Source organism: Tiliqua scincoides, chromosome 3, assembly GCF_035046505.1.
Source record: "Tiliqua scincoides isolate rTilSci1 chromosome 3, rTilSci1.hap2, whole genome shotgun sequence".
NCBI lineage: Eukaryota > Metazoa > Chordata > Lepidosauria > Squamata > Scincidae > Tiliqua > Tiliqua scincoides.
Window position 1 is genome coordinate 18,193,914 of NC_089823.1, and position 17,422 is coordinate 18,211,335.

The following is a 17,422-nucleotide window of genomic DNA, read 5'->3' on the forward strand; positions in this document are numbered from 1 at the left end:
CATTATAATACTAGCCGTTTTGTTCTCAATACCCTTCCTAATGATCCCAAGCATAGAATTGGCCTTCTTCACTGCTGCCGCACATTGGGTCGACACTTTCATCGACCTGTCCACCACCACCCCAAGATCTCTCTCTTGATCTGTCACAGACAGCTCAGAACCCATTAACTTATATGTGAAGTTTTGATTTTTTGCCCCAACGTGCATGACTTTCAAAGCAGCAGAGTTTTCATCTGATCTTCCAATGGTAAAAGTAAGTCTGACTGGGTAAATGGAAGCCATCGGGCACAACTGAAATAACTTTCTTCATGATGACCACAAAGTTCAAGGTTGATTTTCTGTATAACAACAACATGGACAACGACGTCTATTTTATATATGACTTAAGAGGTCATATGCTATATTTATTATTTCTGGTTTTATATTGATGGCTGGGGACTAGGTACTGGGAGCTAGCCCCTATCTCTTGCAGGGGCCTGCAGAAAGAGAGGGAGAGACAGCACAATTCTATGCATGTCTACTCAGAAGTAAGTCCCATTGAGTTCAGTGAAGTTACTTCTAGGCAAGTATGCATAGGATTGCAGCCAGAGAGAGAAATAAGAATCCATTGATTCCTTTGTATTTTAAAGGAATAGGCGACTACAGTGCAGGAGACGGTGGACTATAAGAGCAAAGGTCTTAGATTACCTTGCTAGCAAGTATAGAGGATCTGTTGGATTGTAAATTAACATGTCTTAAAAGGTATATAAACCAAATAGCATGTGCTTTTGCCAAGGAAATGTTTGAAGTGCAACTGGGAGGTTTGATTTGATCTTATATTCACTTCTTGTCCTACTGAAATGAAAAGACAGTAGATCAATTTGCTTTAAATGGAGTTACTTCCCCCCCCCCCATTTGAGTTATGGGTAGTAAATGTATCAGTAATAGCCCTGACAGCTTTCTACTCAGTTCACTCAATTCTGTTCTATAGAGTACTGCTTTCTGGAGCAGTTTAATTGAGGAAATAGGAGCAATTTTGCTGTCCTGAATTCCCCACAGACCCTTATTTGCAGGCATAGAATTTCCTATGCTGTGCAATCATGGACACGAAGCGTGGTTGCTTCATTATTTCACTTCTGACAGTTGCGTACTGTTAATGTTTCACAGCCTGTTATGAAGTATGTGATTTATAGATCGCCATGACTTGGTACTTGTACAGATCCTATTTGGGTTCTGACATTTTACAACATGCAGGTGAAATTTATGTGGGTCCCTGATGAAGAAGTGAAACCAGTACACAGGCTTCACCTGAAACAATCTGCCAACTGATTGTTTATAGTATTAAGGGCTACACTGACCCCTTTGCTCTTAGCAACAGAATGAAAGATGCTTCTTGTCCAGGAAGGCTTTTCGCTTTTTAATTTTAATTGCAGAGGAAAATGCTCCAAACCATCCTGTAATTTGCTTTCCCTCTTATGTCTTCCAGCTGCTTTTTTCCAGATGCTTTAGTATACCTATAACTATACTTCAACTAGTGAAAGCAGTGGTTCCCAAATTGTGTGCCACAGTGCCTCAGGGTGCTATGGTGAACTTATGGGGGCACTGGCACTGCCATCTTGTCCAGTCCAAGATCTTGCACACAATCTCATGAGATATTGCACAGTCTCAGGGAAATACTGGCAGCTGTCTTGTTCACCTGCGGTGCTGTCGCTGTAGGGCACCATTAAAGAATTCCTGCGACTGCCATGACAAGGGCAAAGTTTGGGAACTACTGAGTTAAAGTATAACTATATATGAGATGCCACCTTTGTTACTTCATTTCGCTTCCCTCCTCAACCCCACCTCCTCACACCCACTCCATCAAGCATTTGGTTCAGCCCTGTTAGTTACCATACTGTGCTATGAGCCAAGTCAAAGTTTACAATCCTAAAAACTTCAGTAAGGGAATAAGCCCAATTAAACACTATGGACTTACCTCTAAGTAAAGAGGCATGAGGTTGTACTATAAGTATTAACTGAAACAAACACTTATTTGTCTGCTGTCTAACACCCTTTTGTCTGATGTCTCCCCTGTGTTGAATTTTGAATTGGAAACCATCACAGGGCAGGAATCTTTCTGTTCTAATTTTAGAAAGCACTATATTTATTTATTATGCTTTTCAGTGGGTCCTCTTTATCCACGGATTTAGTACCTGTGGATTTGACCTGTGTGTTCTGAACCCATGGTTGGAGGACCCACAGAGAACCTTCTGGATGTGACGAGAAGCCACATCCAGGAATGTCTTCTGAGTCCCTGCACCTCAGAATGCCTGCCAGAAGGCTTTTCCAGTTTTCATACAAACCAGAAGTGCCTGCTAAAAGGCTCTGGCAGGCATTCTGAGGCTTGAGGAAGTCACCTGCAATCTCCGTATGACCCAGAAAACATTTCATTATCTGCGGTTTTCTGCATCCATGGAGGTTTCAGGAATGGAACCCTGTGGATGCTGAGGACTGAACAATATAAATAACAATAATAATACTCATTATACTTTATTATGATTGGATTTGGGTCACTATTAGCAAAGACCCACCCTGGAACTGATTTAGGTAGTATATTCAGTGAGTAAGCAGTAAGATTATAATCACACATCATGTTCTGTATGATTTTTCTTTTCTCACAGGACCACGGTATGTTGTGCAAATTGGTGACAAGATAATAGATTATAATGAAGAATTCCGCCTGTTTTTGTCAACACGAAACCCAAATCCTTACATCCCACCTGATGCAGCTTCCATTGTTACAGAAGTTAATTTTACAATAACACGAAGTGGTTTGCGAGGGCAGGTAGGCATAGCATCTCTGATAATATGCTTTTCATTTTAATCAAAAGACTTAGGACTGTAATACAGTTTGTGAAAGGTCCTCACTTTTTTTCCCTTGCGGTGCTTCTTTAGAAATATACCTGTTGGTAGCACAAACACTTGAAAATATATTAATTCCTTTTAGCACACTCTTTCAGCTGGTTTCTGCCAATGGTTTTGATAGATGCTTTCCACTGAGAAAAAAAAAAATCCCATTTTGGTTAATATATTATTTCCTAGATCAGAAAAATTCTGGTGCCTTGAATAACTCTTGTGAATAAGGTACAATTAATACTGAAAGACTAATCTTTGAGGGCTAAAGAGGGCTGCATATAGTCTCTCTTGTGCAATTATTTGCTGCGGTTATGGGGTAATGATGCTTGTGTAGAGTTCCCCTGCTTGTAAAAACTCTTCTAGTCTTTTTAGTTCCAGTGAATGTTGCATTCTGATTACATAGAAATCCAATGGAACAACACTGGTCTCTGGGTCATAGTGCTTGAATATATGAATGCCTTTGAATGTGAGAAATCAACATTGTAAGAAGGTCAACTGAGGTCATTGGTAGAACTGTAAATAGTACCAGAATGTTTTTAAAATTAATTTTAGTGTACATCTACTGGTAGTAACAGTTGATAATAAGTCTGTATGATGCATGCATTGCTCATCTCTGTCTGCTTATTACTGTGATTGTATCGCCTTCTGTTTTAGCTTTTAGCCTTGACCATCCAGCATGAGAAGCCAGATTTGGAAGAACAGAAGACAAAACTGTTGCAGCAGGAAGAAGATAAGAAGATTCAGTTAGCAAAACTTGAAGAATCACTTTTGGAGGTGAAATTCCATGTGTTATATTTGCTAATAATGCAAGCTTACAGTTTTAAATACATAGCATATAATTGTAATAATATCACTAATAGCTTAAAAGCTTTTATTGGATGAAATATAAAATTGTAATTTTTCCCTAGTTGTCATGGATTTCCATGAAATTCCGCACATGTCAAGAGATGGTTGTCCTACCTTAATGAATATTTTTAATCAACGGACAAATACAAATATTTTGGGGCAGATTTGTAATGGTGTTAGGAACTGCTTACAATCTCCATATAGACTAAGGTATCCCTTGATATCCTTATGGATACAATGATAAAATGTGGGTCTAGAGAGGCACCATTGATTGGAGTGTCCCCAGCCCATCACTGTAAATTGAATGTACTCTCAATCTGCCTGGTTGATCCTCCAAGCCACTCCACCTCCTCTTTGCCCCCCCCCCCCCATGACTCTGGACTGAAAAAGATCATCCTTCTCCCCATCTGCTGTCTGCTTCTGCCTGGGCAGAGGTAAATCACCAAAAGCACAAGGAAGGAGCTACCCCCTCAGAGATGTGTGCTGGTGAGTAACTGGACAAGGCTGCCCTTGTGGAGACTTAGCTCTCCAGATCTCCCCCTTGCCCCTACCCCTCAACCTGTCTGCTGAGCTCCCCACAGCTTGCTTCTTCAGCCTCAAAGCAGAATTGCATGGAGATTGGCATGGATCTCCTAGGATCTGAGCTGGAGGCCAGCCGAGTGGAGTGCACAAGAGGGTGGATGAGTGCTAGGAGAGGTCACTGGCTGAGGAGAAGTCCTAAGTTGGTGAACTATGAACAGAATCCAGGGGTCTCCAAGGCAATAGCAAGCAGGTTGGCAGAGGGTTCACCTCTGATCACCAAGTCTAGGTTAGAAAATCTGCTTATTCGCCTCTAATCTCCTGGCGGCGCCCCCCCTTTCTTTCATTTTAAGTTGCCAAATCATGACATTGGGCCACTCTTCTCCTGAAAGTTTTATATAAAAGTTGAAAACCACATGGGAACTTCAAGCTATAACAGACTAAGCACCACAGGCTCCACACTTAAGCATTTTGTGATTAAGCATTTTGTGATTAAGCATTTTGTTCCCAGGCTGATGCTGCAGTAGCTTCCTAGTGTGAAGTTATTGCTGCAGCAGCAACTTCCTTCAGAAAATGAAAGTGGAGCTTTCAATTTCCAATTTCCAAAGCTCAGGGAGCCCTGCGGAGGATCGCGCAGGGTTCCCCACACCCCTAGGAGGCTGCTGCAGGGACTGGTAAGTACGTGCCAGCTCCTATGCCCCCTTTAACAATGTGATCCTGGGGATTGCATTGCTGCCTTCCCCCCGCCCCTGCCCCTTAAGGGGGCAGAGTCCAGGGCCCTCTCAGGCTGGCCGGTATTGAGAGAGTTCAGGATTGGGCCCTAATTAGCACAGGTCTGAGTAGACCCCACTGCACCTTGAATTCTTACCTCCAAATGTTCCTTTACCTATAGAAGACCTTTTGAACTGCCTCCCCACCATAAGATGCAGCTGTCACTGTTTGGCACCACTGAAGCGGCGGACAGGGTATAATGAAAAGGATTGGGCTGTTAGACTTGCATTTTATGCGTGTCATTATTTTCTTAAAATAGCCCAATTATAATGTGAAATTTATTTATTTATTTATTTGCAGACACTTGCAACCTCTCAGGGAAATATACTTGAAAATAAGGCTCTGATTGAATCTCTGAATCAAACTAAAGCAAGTAGTGCTCTCATCCAAGAATCGCTTGTTGAATTTCAAAGACTTCAGATTTCTCTTGATCAGGTAACCTGTTTTCCTTAAATTTTCTTTGGAGCATATTTACTATATTATACTTTTTAATTTACCTCTTGTCTGATTAACCTGTTTGTGTAGTCTGTCCATTAGCTAGGCTTGTACTTGCTTATTGGACTATTTTCATTATAAATTAGGGTCGGCCAAACTTGCTTATTGTAAGAGCCATGTAGAATAAACTTCAGATGTGTGAAAGTCAAAAGAGAGAGATGTCTGACAGTTGTAATATTCAAGAAGCATTTAAATTTGTTTGATACAGTGGTAAGATAAGATGTGGCTTCTAGGGAATTATTCATGTCAAATCCCAGAAAAAAATTGCTTGTGGGTCTGATGCTCTCTTAGCACCAACACTGGTCAAAGGAGACATGAGTTCTGGCCTGGGTCTCATGCCCTCTTGGTATTCATTCTTCAGAAAGTGTACTTGTCATATATGTACTAGGTAAGAGGAAGCTCTGGTATCCTTTGGGGGACTTGAGAGAAAGGTTAGAGTATAACAGCGATCTCCAAAGTGTTCTGCAGTACACACCAAGATTAGCTTTCTGAGAACAACGCAGGCGAAGTCTTACAGTTCTACACTGCAGCCTGAGGTTTTCATGATCTTTGCACAAACTTTTGCCAGGCCTGCTTCCGCCACCCATCGCCCCAGAAGACTCTGTGCCCTGATTTCCGTGGGTAGCAACTGCCAAGATCAGTTGTGAAGACTTGAGGTTGCAGCTCAGAATGATAAGGCTTCACCTGAGCTGCACCCAAAAGGCTAATCCTGGTGCATCTGATCTGGTCAGCGGACCAGGGTTTGCAGACCCCTGTAGTATAAGATCATTCTTACTGGCCTCCTCTTCTGATTGGTCATTCACTAACTAAATTTACACACATGTTAGATACCTAATGTTCTTTTGCCTCTGTATTTCATTTACTTTCCTTCCTTATTTACTTTTCTTTATTTTACATTCATGTCAAAGCAATTGCATATAGAATTTAATCGCAAGGCAGTTGAAATGTTTGCTGATTTGGCCTCAGTGATTTCAACAGATCCACAATCTAGGTGTGTCTAGGGGCTTAGTAAGTATCCATTGGGACTTTTGCATGGTAGATGACATTTAAAATTCCCAAAGCTATTAACTTGCTGTAAACAAACATTGTGTATAACAGTTGCTTCCCACTCCTTCAAAATTAGCCCCCCTTACTATCCTTTCTTGTTCAGTATTCATTCCCAGCTCCTTATCCCCCTAATGTTTTCTTTCCTCCTTCTTGATAGTTGTAAGGTATATTTTAAGTTTGTAAAACTTTATAAAACCCAACATATACTTTTTAAAATGAAGTATTCTAACATAATTGTATAGTACTGCAGAACCTGTGTGGATTTTTGGTTGAAATTTCTTTCTTTTTTGTGACCAGTAGATGGCAATAGCAGTCTAATGCTAAGTCTTTTTTATTCCCAGGAAAGGGATGCCTATCTCCCTCTAGCTGAAAGTGCCAGCAAGATGTACTTTATTATCTCTGACTTGTCCAAAATTAATAACATGTACCGCTTTAGTTTGGCTTCCTTCCTAAGACTTTTTCAAAGAGCTCTACAAAGCGAACTGGTATGTACCATTATCCTGAAGTACAGAATGTGTTGTTTATTTTTAGTGCTTTATATATGCATTGGTTTTAAATCATTGCTTGCCTCAAGTCCTAGGAACAAGGAAGGCGAAAATCTGAAATAAATTGGAAAGCTAAGAAAATAAATAAAGGGAATCCATTTGCTTTAGCAAAAAATGACTGAGTACTCTGGATGTTTTTAAGAACATCAAATTAATACTGACATTATAGTACAGCATACATTGTGCTTTCAGGGTATGAGTAAAGGGAAATTCTGCCCTAAGTGAACTGTATAATCATCCCACAGAATACCTAAACAAAATACTATTCATTTTTTAAGGTCCTTCTATAAAAAGTAATAGACGCTCTGAAAGATAGGTTTAGGTGAGGATATTGCTGTTTATGTAAAGGGCTATCTCTCTTGGGTTAGACTCTTCTCTAGGGGCAACAGGCAGGACCAGCAACTTTGCAGTGCCTCCTCCCAGGGGAAAAAAGTATCCATCTTCCCCAGACTCACCTTGCCTAGTGGCAGATAAACAGTAATTTTTGAGTTCCATGAAGTTCAATTCACAGCATTTCCCCACCCCCTCACTTTCTTTCATTTTCCCTCCTTCCCTGTTCCTGAGATGGGTTAGGCAAGGCTGTAGCTCTTCAGGGTTAGAAGGGAAGGTGTTACTGCTCGGGTACGCTTTCCATTATTGGGGTAGCTTTGGCACTGCACCAAGTGTAACAACTGTGGGGGAGCCTCCTATCTATGCATGCACTCTTTAGCATCAGTGAAATAATTTTGAACTTGTGCTGTGGTACTTGGCTAACATGAGGCATGAATGACTGCAAGAGGCCCAAACGCATCAAGGAGGAACAGCATTTTTTTTTTCACACACTTGTGACATACTCCCCTGTGGAGCATTTGGGCCTGGGATCCACTCACACATAATGGGTTGACTTGGGTGACTGCCCACATAACACTTCTCATGTTGGCACCTACCTCTCCTTACCTACCTTACCTACCTCCTTACCTACCTCTATAAGGGCAGGTGGAGATCATTGAAAGCACACCCTTTTCAGGGCTTTCCTTCCTCATCATGCAATGGGACAGAGTTGCCTGGGATCTGGAAGAGGAAGCTGGAGTGTTACCAGGCATGGAATAAAGCACATGTAACATGCACATGGGGGGAACAGATTACATGTACAGGGACCAAGTGTAGTAGCTCATGGGAGAACATTGGACTGGAATGAAGAGAGAAGAGAGGCAGGGATATAGGTGCAGTGGTATATATCTTCAGTTGTGAGAATAGTAGTATAATAACTGGGAGGAGGAATCAGGAAGATAATGCAATGCAATATTCACAAGCATTCTCACACAGCTAGGCCCTTACAAGGAAAAGGAGGCTTATTAAGGTGCAAGACAGAGGAAAAAAGAATGGAGGGAAAGCAAAGTATAGGGAAATCAGGGATATTGTACAGGTGGGGCAGGGATGGAAGAAGCGGGGGTTGTGCAATAGCAGAATAGGAAGGAAACAAGCCAAGCATACCTTTGGTCTTCATTCTCTGTAGCCTAAACCAGTGAGTCCCTTGGTGGCCTGTGAAACACATCACTCTCTTGCAGTGGAGAAGCTTGTATTTTCTACTGTCCAATTGCTCTTAACCAGTGTTCCAAACTGTCAAGATAAAGTCAACTGGAAGTGTGAATCCTTGATGGATTAGTTAAGGGAAACTATATGTTGAACACCTGGTACAGCTGGTCATGGAATTTTTCAGAAGGCAGCACTTCTCTTAAGATATCCAGCATGAGCTGATGGAGAATGTTTCTCTAATGAACTGAGATTTGGCCTTTAGAAAAAGGTCTTTGGGACTTGATGTCTTCAGCCCAAGCAAAGTGACACAAGACTGACCTGGGTCATGCTCACCTGCCATGTACCCAGCACCATGAACATATGTTGTCAAAATGAGTCAGGAAAGAGAAGAGTCTGCAGCAGTATAAGTATTCCTTCCATTTGCTCCCTTAGTATCAAACTAGGAAGGGGTGAGTAATGCTTTCCAAGAAAGATATAGATCAGGCTATCTCTGGTGAAGAGAGAGAGATTGTTTCCAAGCAATCTCTTGGTTCAGCTTGCAAAGGCCTGCTTCATTTTTCCATTCACTGATGGCAAGAAGTTGTCACCCTGCCTGGTGCAATGGCAGTGTTTCTGCAAGGTGGACCTAGAACCTCCACATAATATTTTCTGAAGCAGTATTTCCCAAACTGTGGGTCACGAAAAGTTTTTGAAACATTAAAAAAACTTTTCAAGCACTCTTGCCTGATTTGCAGAAGAAACCAGTTAGCTGGAATGCTATCCTGTGATATGAGGTGATCTTCATACCCCCAAATTCAAATGTCACATTTCCCTGTTTTTCTCTAGTATTTGGTGTGCCATAGATCACATATGAACCCTGTTTCAGCCTTTTCCTCTGGCCTGGAAGAACCTAACTGCACATCATGTTCTCCAGTTCATCCTGCTGGGTACCCTGGAATGACTGTAAAGCAGTGGTGGCTAAACTCACCACCACTGTGCAATGGACTGTGGTCCCTGTTTGGACTACATCTTTCCATTCTACTCATGCACCACATGTAGTCCTCCATGATCAGGGGACAGGGATGCTCTGGGCAGTTGTGTCTGCTGCCTGGCATCCCAGAAAGCCGCGCGACAGGATGTCGGGCAGACGCGACTGCCCAAAGCATCCCTGTTCCCCAGTCATGGGGGACTGCATGCAAAGCCCAGGTGGAACTGTAGGGTCTGCTCGCTGGCCCCCCGGGCAGGGTTAGAGCAGCCCTACTGTAAAGATTTGGGGGAACAGTCCTTGAACTCTATTTCTAGGAATAGTCTACAAACGCATACTAAATGTAAGGTCGCTAGTAACCTCAGGAGCACAGGACATCAATCAATCAATCAGATATTACTGTTTGATGTCAATACTCTTTGACAGCGTTATTCAACCCTCAAAATTCTGATCCCTCTAGTAATATATTTAAGACAAAGCACTTACCTGTATCCATATCTGCCTTTGTCGTGCATATAGGGGTGGTAGTTAGGAACTCCTGGGAGTATTTTCAGATGCCCCTCAGCTTCTCCCCCCGTTTTTCTTTTGCTGCATGAGAATTCTGGAGCCTTTTGTTAGTATGTGACCTCTAATTCTGTTGATGTTTTATTGGTCTCCTGTTTTTTAATTTCTGTTTCTCATCATCCTGGAGCATTTGGTGGGCCACTGTGAGATACAGGAAGCTGGACTAGATGGGCCTATGGCCTGATCCAGTGAGGCTCTTCTTATATTCTTATCAGAGGGGTTTCGGGGTTTCTCCTGTTCACAGTAAGAATTTCAGTTTGTGCCAATGATTAGCTAATTTATAAATTAAATACTTTATGTTTGCTTTGTCAGAATAAAGAATAATATTTCAAAGGTTTGATAGCAGGAGGAGGTTTTCTTTTCTTTGTTTTTGTTTCATTTTACTTTTTAATTTTAGAGCATAATTCAAAAAATTCCTGATTTAGGATTGGGTCAAAGTCAGCAACAGCAGGCACATTGTTTTGGACAGACTTTTGAAGGCTTCGGAAATAATAGATCTGAAGAGTTTGCCATACTGGGACTAGCACAGGCATAATGCCCCAGTACACCATGGTTAAGGGAGGAAACTGCAATTCATGTAGTTTCCCTCTACCAGCCTGCCTTAAATATGTTTAAATATTATATTGGGATCAACTTTAAGCATGCTTAATGGTTACCAGGGTTCACTATTATTCAAAATTTGAGACAATGGTTAGGGAATTTACTCCTGGATGTTTGGGGCTAGGGACAGGGAGCTCCTGATCCTTTGGCTAGTTCCTGGTCCCTCAGCTCTGGTGAGGGATCAAAAGCACTACATCTGCACCAGTTTTCTGTCAATCCAATATGTAGCTTATGAAGGACAAAGGGAAATGCACACAGAGAGGCAGTAGGAAACCTCTGTTCTCATTTGTTAAGGACCTGTGATGGAGAAGAATGTCAACCTTTTGGAGAAGCAGTTCAAACTCTATTTTCTGTTTACTAAGGCCAAAATGTTAAACTGTTCATTGAAGTAAGTCTAATGTTTCTACAGGTTCGTTAGTTGACATGTTCTATTTTGTGCTGAAATCCCTCTGATCTGTCTTTTTGTGTCAGCTGACCTGACTGACACTCTGCAGTGCACTTTCTTTGATAGGCTGCCTGAGTGTGCTCTTGACTTCAGTAATACAAGTATGCGTGCTGCTGTAATATTCTTCTAAATCTTCTGGATTTGCTAAAATAAGTGTTGCACAAACAGAATTCAGGAAGCTATATCCATGCCACCTATTTCCATGTTGCCTTCGTGACCCTGGCTCCGATATCCCAGGACTTAGACACAAGAGTAATTTTGCAGGAAAACTCAGTCCTTGATTTAGGAAACCAGGGTCCTAATTCTAGAGAGTCCTTTCAAGAGTAGAAAATACAATTTGTACTTTATTTCTGAATATGTGTTTAAATGAAGGAATTTGATTTGGATATGAATTGTCTCCACCATGTTTGGGAAAGCAGAGCACCATGGAACACAGTTTCTTCATGTGACTTTTTCCTGAAGGACCCATTTTGACTACAGCAACATAAAACAAAATAGTGAGCAGGCTAACAATGGTTAAGAATAGTTAATAGTGAAAGGTCTTAAAACTGGGTGAGTTGGTATTAGCACCTAGCATTCTGGTTACTTGTATTGAATCCACGTAAAGCTTTCCATTGTTCCCCAAATCATTCTTCCTGAGAATTGTATATAACCACCCATGTTAATATTAGTGTTATTTTCTGATAGATTTATCTTTATATCTGTCAAATACAGGGAAACATCTCAGCTCAGTGCCAATACCGCTGCAATATTTAGATTAACTAGGTACCTGAAAATTGTAGAAGAAACCTCCTGTTTGTCACACAGCCTAATCTGTGTGAAGCTCTCTAGACATCTTTGAAGTAATACTGGATCATTTCCAGCAGTTTTTAATTCATGAAAATATATTTAGCATTTTTTAAAATTGATCTCAAAACCATTATTTTCAGGACTTAGGAAATACTGAGGAAAGAATCAAATCTCTTATCAGCTCATTAAAACACATGGTGTATGAATATGTCTGCCGCTGTTTGTTCAAGGTAAGATTTTTATTTTTATTTTCTTTTGTACTGACTCACAGTATTAAATGAGAAGTTGTATTCCCAGAGCAGTCATTTCTTGGCCCACTTGAATATATGGTCCAGTAATGCCCAAGTTTTGCTTATTTATTTGTAAGAGGTATTTGCCTTTTACTCATGAGAGCTGTGCACAGCAGTTTTTTTGTCTTGTTTGGTAGAACAAATGAGTTTCTTGTTCTGTGTATAGCCTTTGTGCTCACCTTGGGGCCATGAACTGATTACAACACTAGGGCAACATTAACTTCAGAAGCAGCAGAACTGGAAATAAGAAGGAAAGGAAGGTTGTCCAAAACAAGTAATACTCTTTCTGGAATCTTTTATCACTTTCCTGATGACACCTCTTTATTAAATGTGCTGTGCTTATCTCATAATATAATCAGTCTCGGAGCCATATCATCCTGGTGCATCATGGCATGGAGGAACTTTTGTGCTAAGCAACATACTTTCCCTCTTTGCTGTCCTAGGACTATTTCAACTTCTTTTTCTTTTCCTATCATGACAACAATGGTATATGTGAATCTGGGTTGAATTTTCAGGTATGTGTTGGTTTATGATGGGGATATGTCAGGGAAGGTAACCATAATCTAAGACACTTCAACCACTTTGCCATGCCACATAAGTGTGCTACGAATAGTTTGCAGGTGTGCTGCTGGAGTTTGGGGGCCACTCATGTAATAGTAGGGCCGTTGGAGGATGTGAGCCCCCAGCCAGCAGTGTGGTGTGCCTTGTCAATTGTCAAAAAACTGATGGTGTGCCTTGACAATTTTAGCACCTTGTCAGTGAGCTGTGAGATGAAAAAGGTTGAAAATCACTGATCTAAGCAATTATATCATCTAAGAAATTATGTTCCTCAGGTTATTCTTCCTTCTGACTGCATCATTTTGAACTCCATGCTTTGCTAAGCTTCAGGTAATGCTGAAGCAATCTGTGTTCTCCCTGCTGCTGCACAAATCCCTTCTGCTGCTGTGCGGTGTCACAACAGCTTTGTGACGCCATCTCCAGACACTCCACAGTGATGCCACATATCATCATCAAACTTATGGATTGTCGAACTCCAAGCTGTACAGGGCTAGGCTTTGGGATGCATGGCTGCACAGCTTAATGGGAAGCCTGAGAGCAGCTACAGCTAGTGTGTGTTGATAAGATCATGGTGGCCAAGATAAATCTAGTTTGCAACTCTGGTCAAGATGGTGAGAGACACGTTCTTTCATCTACCCTCATGCCTGAACCACTTCTCTTAGATTTAAGACTCAGTACTACCTGCTTTGAAACACTGAAGCTGATAGCTGCAGGATCTGACATTAGCTGGTATAGGTAGGGTAGGTAGGTTTATTGAATTAGTTTGTGTCCCACTCTTTGGTATTGAAGCAAAATAAAGGACATCTTTGCCCACTTGGGGAAATAATTATCAACCTGCAAGACTTGTCTGGCAACAGGAAAACACTTTTGTTCTTAACTATGCATATAGGCAGAATTCCACTTTGTATGACTGCACAGTTGACCCCTCAAAACTATAATTATAAGTAAGCAACCAGTCTTTTTTCTTACATGTAAATTTATGCAGATTTTATGGATTAATCTACGAAGGCCGGAATCCTGTGCACACTTATTTGGAAGTAATCCCCTTTGAATTTAATCAGGTTTCTTTCTGGTAAACATGCATAGGATTGTGCTGCACAATTGAAACAAGTAATTATTTCTCTTAGAGTTGTCACCCAATTATATGCCTTTGTTTAAGAAACAATTTACTATGCAAGATTTACCATTTTCCTGCATGTTTCATTCTTGAATATATAACTGTTAAGAGCCTTCTTCTTTAAATCTGCTATAGTTTGGATCATTGAGCATGATGGCCTTTGCATATTGTGAGATGTTTCAGTGATGTAAAATAAAATAAAAGCTCTTAGTGGACTCCATCATAAACACGACATTCAATTCCTTCGGCTTGCCTGACTTCTGATATTTTCCAGTTATGCCTCTTCACAGTTGCATGACAACATGGGCTTTCTGAGAACAGAGGGAAAACAGGACACTGTGATATTAGTATGCACAGCACAAGTGACTGAGCGGGGTGTGAGCTGGCATTGAAAAATGATTGACCTGTTTTGTAACAGCTCATTTAACTCCTTGAATATTTTTCAAGTGTGCTAACTAATCAGTCAGTTTAGAAAGAAAGAAGTGGTTATCTCTACTAGGATTAAAATTTTCTTTTTCCTAAAAATCTAAGTTTTAAAAAGTAGGCAAACAAAACACGGCAAATTGTTCTTTTTTTTAATAAAAATGTATCTTTGTTTATGAACTTCTCTCTCTCTCTCTCTCTCTCTCTCTGTGTGTGTGTGTGTGTGTGTGTGTGAGAGAGAGAGAGAGAGAGAGAGAGTGGCTAAGACATTGTTCTAAGAATGAGGCAATCCATGGTTTGAGCCTTTTTAAATTTTGTTGTCACTTGGTGGCTTTAGGTGAGCCTTGTCCCCATCTGTAAAATGGAGATAATGCTCACCAGTCTTTCAGAATTGTAAACCTTGCAATATGATAATGTATATGAAGTGCTTTGAACATACTAAAGATCTGTATCAGTGTTTTTCAAACTGTGGGTCGGGACCACTAGGTGGGTTGTGCGCCAATTTCAAGTGGCTCCCCATTCATTTCACTATTTTATTTTTAGTATACAGGCCATGTCTCGTTATCTGCCAGGGTTCCGTTCCGGAATCCCTAGTGCAGGGGTGTCCAAAGTTTTTGGCAGGAGGGCCACATCTTCTCTCTGACACTGTGTCGGGGGCCAGGGGGGAAAAGAATTAATTTACATTTAAAATCTGAATAAATTTGCACAAGTTTACATAAATGAATAAATTAAAGATGAATTTGTATGAATGAATGAAGGTCTTGCAATAGCTCAAGGCCTATAAAAGGCCTTGCACAAAGCAAGGTTGGTCTTTTCTTTGCTGTCACTACTGCACCACAGACGTGAAACAACAAGCAGTGGAGGGAACCCTCATCCACAGCTCACATGAGATGTCAAACAGTCACCCTCACACTGAGAGCAGTTGCGTCGGGCCAGTGTGGGCTCCAGCAAATCTCTGGAGGGCCAGAGGCTCATTGGAGACTGGGGGCTCCCTGAGGGCCGCATTGAGAGGCCTTGAGGGCCACAAGTGGCCCCAGGGCTGGGGTTTGGGCACCCCTGCCCTAGTGGATAAAAAAAATCCATGGATTAAAAAGCAGTGGAAAAATAGATTTAAAGATCCACTTCCAGGTTTCTTGCCCCTCCATTACTCCTGCTAAGGTTGTGTCTTGGCATTCACAGGGGTTTAATTCTGGGACTACCTGCTGATGCCATAAAATGTGTTAAATAAAAGCAATTTAAAAAAAATTAAAAATTGTGTCCCTCTACAATTGTGGTTTAATAACATCTTTTCTTATTCTTGTAGAGAGGCAGTGAGCAATTAGAAATGCAAAGAACCCTTTGCCTGACTCAACTGAAGAATGGAATGATTGCTTGCTTGACTGTCTTTCTACAGCAGTAAGAAAAGCAGTTTCTTAAACTGTGATGTTAAAGAGATGTGTTTTCCTTTTCTACAGGGATCAGCACATTACTTCTCATTTGCAGTGGCCATTCATGTTGAGTTAAATCCATGTATAAAAAATCAGGTTATAGCAAGGTTGGACCTGTATTAGACTTGATGCTACCATGGCATGTGACTGCATTGGGGAAATGTTACAGATCTGTACTGTTAACAGGCTATTCTATATATGCTTTTAACAATGATAAGTCAATGAGACTAACTCCTGGGCAAGTGTGGGTAGGATTGCAGCCTAGGATTGTTAAAAGTTTTCCTGCTTGATGACGTTGCCTCCTATCATGACATCACTTCTGGTGAGTCCTGACAGATTCTTATTCTAAAATGTGGGTCCCGATTCTAAACGTTTGAGAACCACTGATCTATGTAACTACAATTACTATAGTTATACTTTATATGTCACTAATACTTGGCATTTTGTATAGAGCTTGCTGAGCAACCAAAGTGCTCTGCATGTAATATATAGCGGTTCCCAAAGTTCTACTTAGACTTTGGGACCACAGGTGAGTGTTTGTGGGGGCAGGGCCTGACGTAAGGGAGGGGGTCTCCTGATGGTACTGCAGGAATCCTGGGGCTTTCGCCTTTACCTTGCGGCGGGGGGTCCTGCTGGCCATGGTGAAGGTCTGGGAGGCCTGCAACCCTCTCTGCGGGACTCCCCAATGCTGAAAATAGCTCCATTTGGGGATTGGAGCGTACTTTTGGTTTTCGTGCAAAAACCAGAAGTGCACTCCGTTCCTCAGACGGAGCCCGCATTGGAGAGGGCCGCATTGGAGAGCATTGGCGGGCCTCCCATACCCTCCACAAGGCCAACAGGACCCCCCAGGGAAAGCCCTAGGGTTCCCGTGGTGCCACGATCACTGTGTCACCATCAGGACATCCATTACTGGGCCACTCCCCTTAACGGAGAATGGCCCAGTTTTGGTTCCCAGTGGTGGGTCTTGACCCATAACTTTGGAAACCACTGTTATAATACACGTTATATGTGTGATCCTCACAAATTGCCACTGGGAAGCTAAGGGAAATGGCTTGCCTAAGGCCTCCCAGCAATCATTTTTAGCAGAAGTGAGCTTTAAACCAAGGAAGTTCTGATTGGAAACTCGGGCTGTAATCCTATGTACACTAACCTAGGAGTAAGTGCTATTAAACTAAGTGGGGCTTACCTCAGAATAGACATGCATAGGATTGTATTGACAGGCTGCAATCCTTTACACTTTCCTGGGAGTAAGCCCCACTTTCTTCTGAGTAGACATGCATAGATTTGTACTCACAGTCTCTTAGCCATTATATTATATCTCCTCCCACAATTTTGCTCTTATTAATAGTGTTCAGCTACTCCTCATTTTTTGTCAAAATACTTTTACAGCGCAATCCTGAGCTGCACAGGAGGGTCATAAGCATGCTGTAAGACACATTTGCTTCTCCTCAGAAGTCGGCAAGCCTGGCACGCAGAGGCACCCCGGCCTGCGGAGGCTGACACAAGCCTCTGCGCCAACAGAGGCAGTGAGCCTTGCTTCAGCCCATCTGGACCTATGCAAGGCTCTGAGGTGGGCGAGGAGAAGGGGGAAGGAAGGTGTTCTGGGCGAGGTGGGGAGCGGGAGGCAGGGCTG

The 17,422-nt window shown here is 41.8% G+C and overlaps 1 protein-coding gene across 1 annotated transcript in view; it reads left to right on the forward strand.

Annotated features, from left to right (window-relative positions):
* DYNC2H1 (dynein cytoplasmic 2 heavy chain 1) overlaps positions 1-17,422 on the forward strand; it is a 209,157-nt gene that overhangs the window by 112,531 nt on the left and 79,204 nt on the right. Inside the window, exons 68-72 of the mRNA XM_066619151.1 lie at positions 2,640-2,803; positions 3,529-3,648; positions 5,311-5,445; positions 6,894-7,037; positions 12,115-12,204. Coding sequence (XP_066475248.1) covers positions 2,640-2,803; positions 3,529-3,648; positions 5,311-5,445; positions 6,894-7,037; positions 12,115-12,204 — 653 coding nt within the window. The remainder of the gene's footprint in view (positions 1-2,639; positions 2,804-3,528; positions 3,649-5,310; positions 5,446-6,893; positions 7,038-12,114; positions 12,205-17,422) is intronic.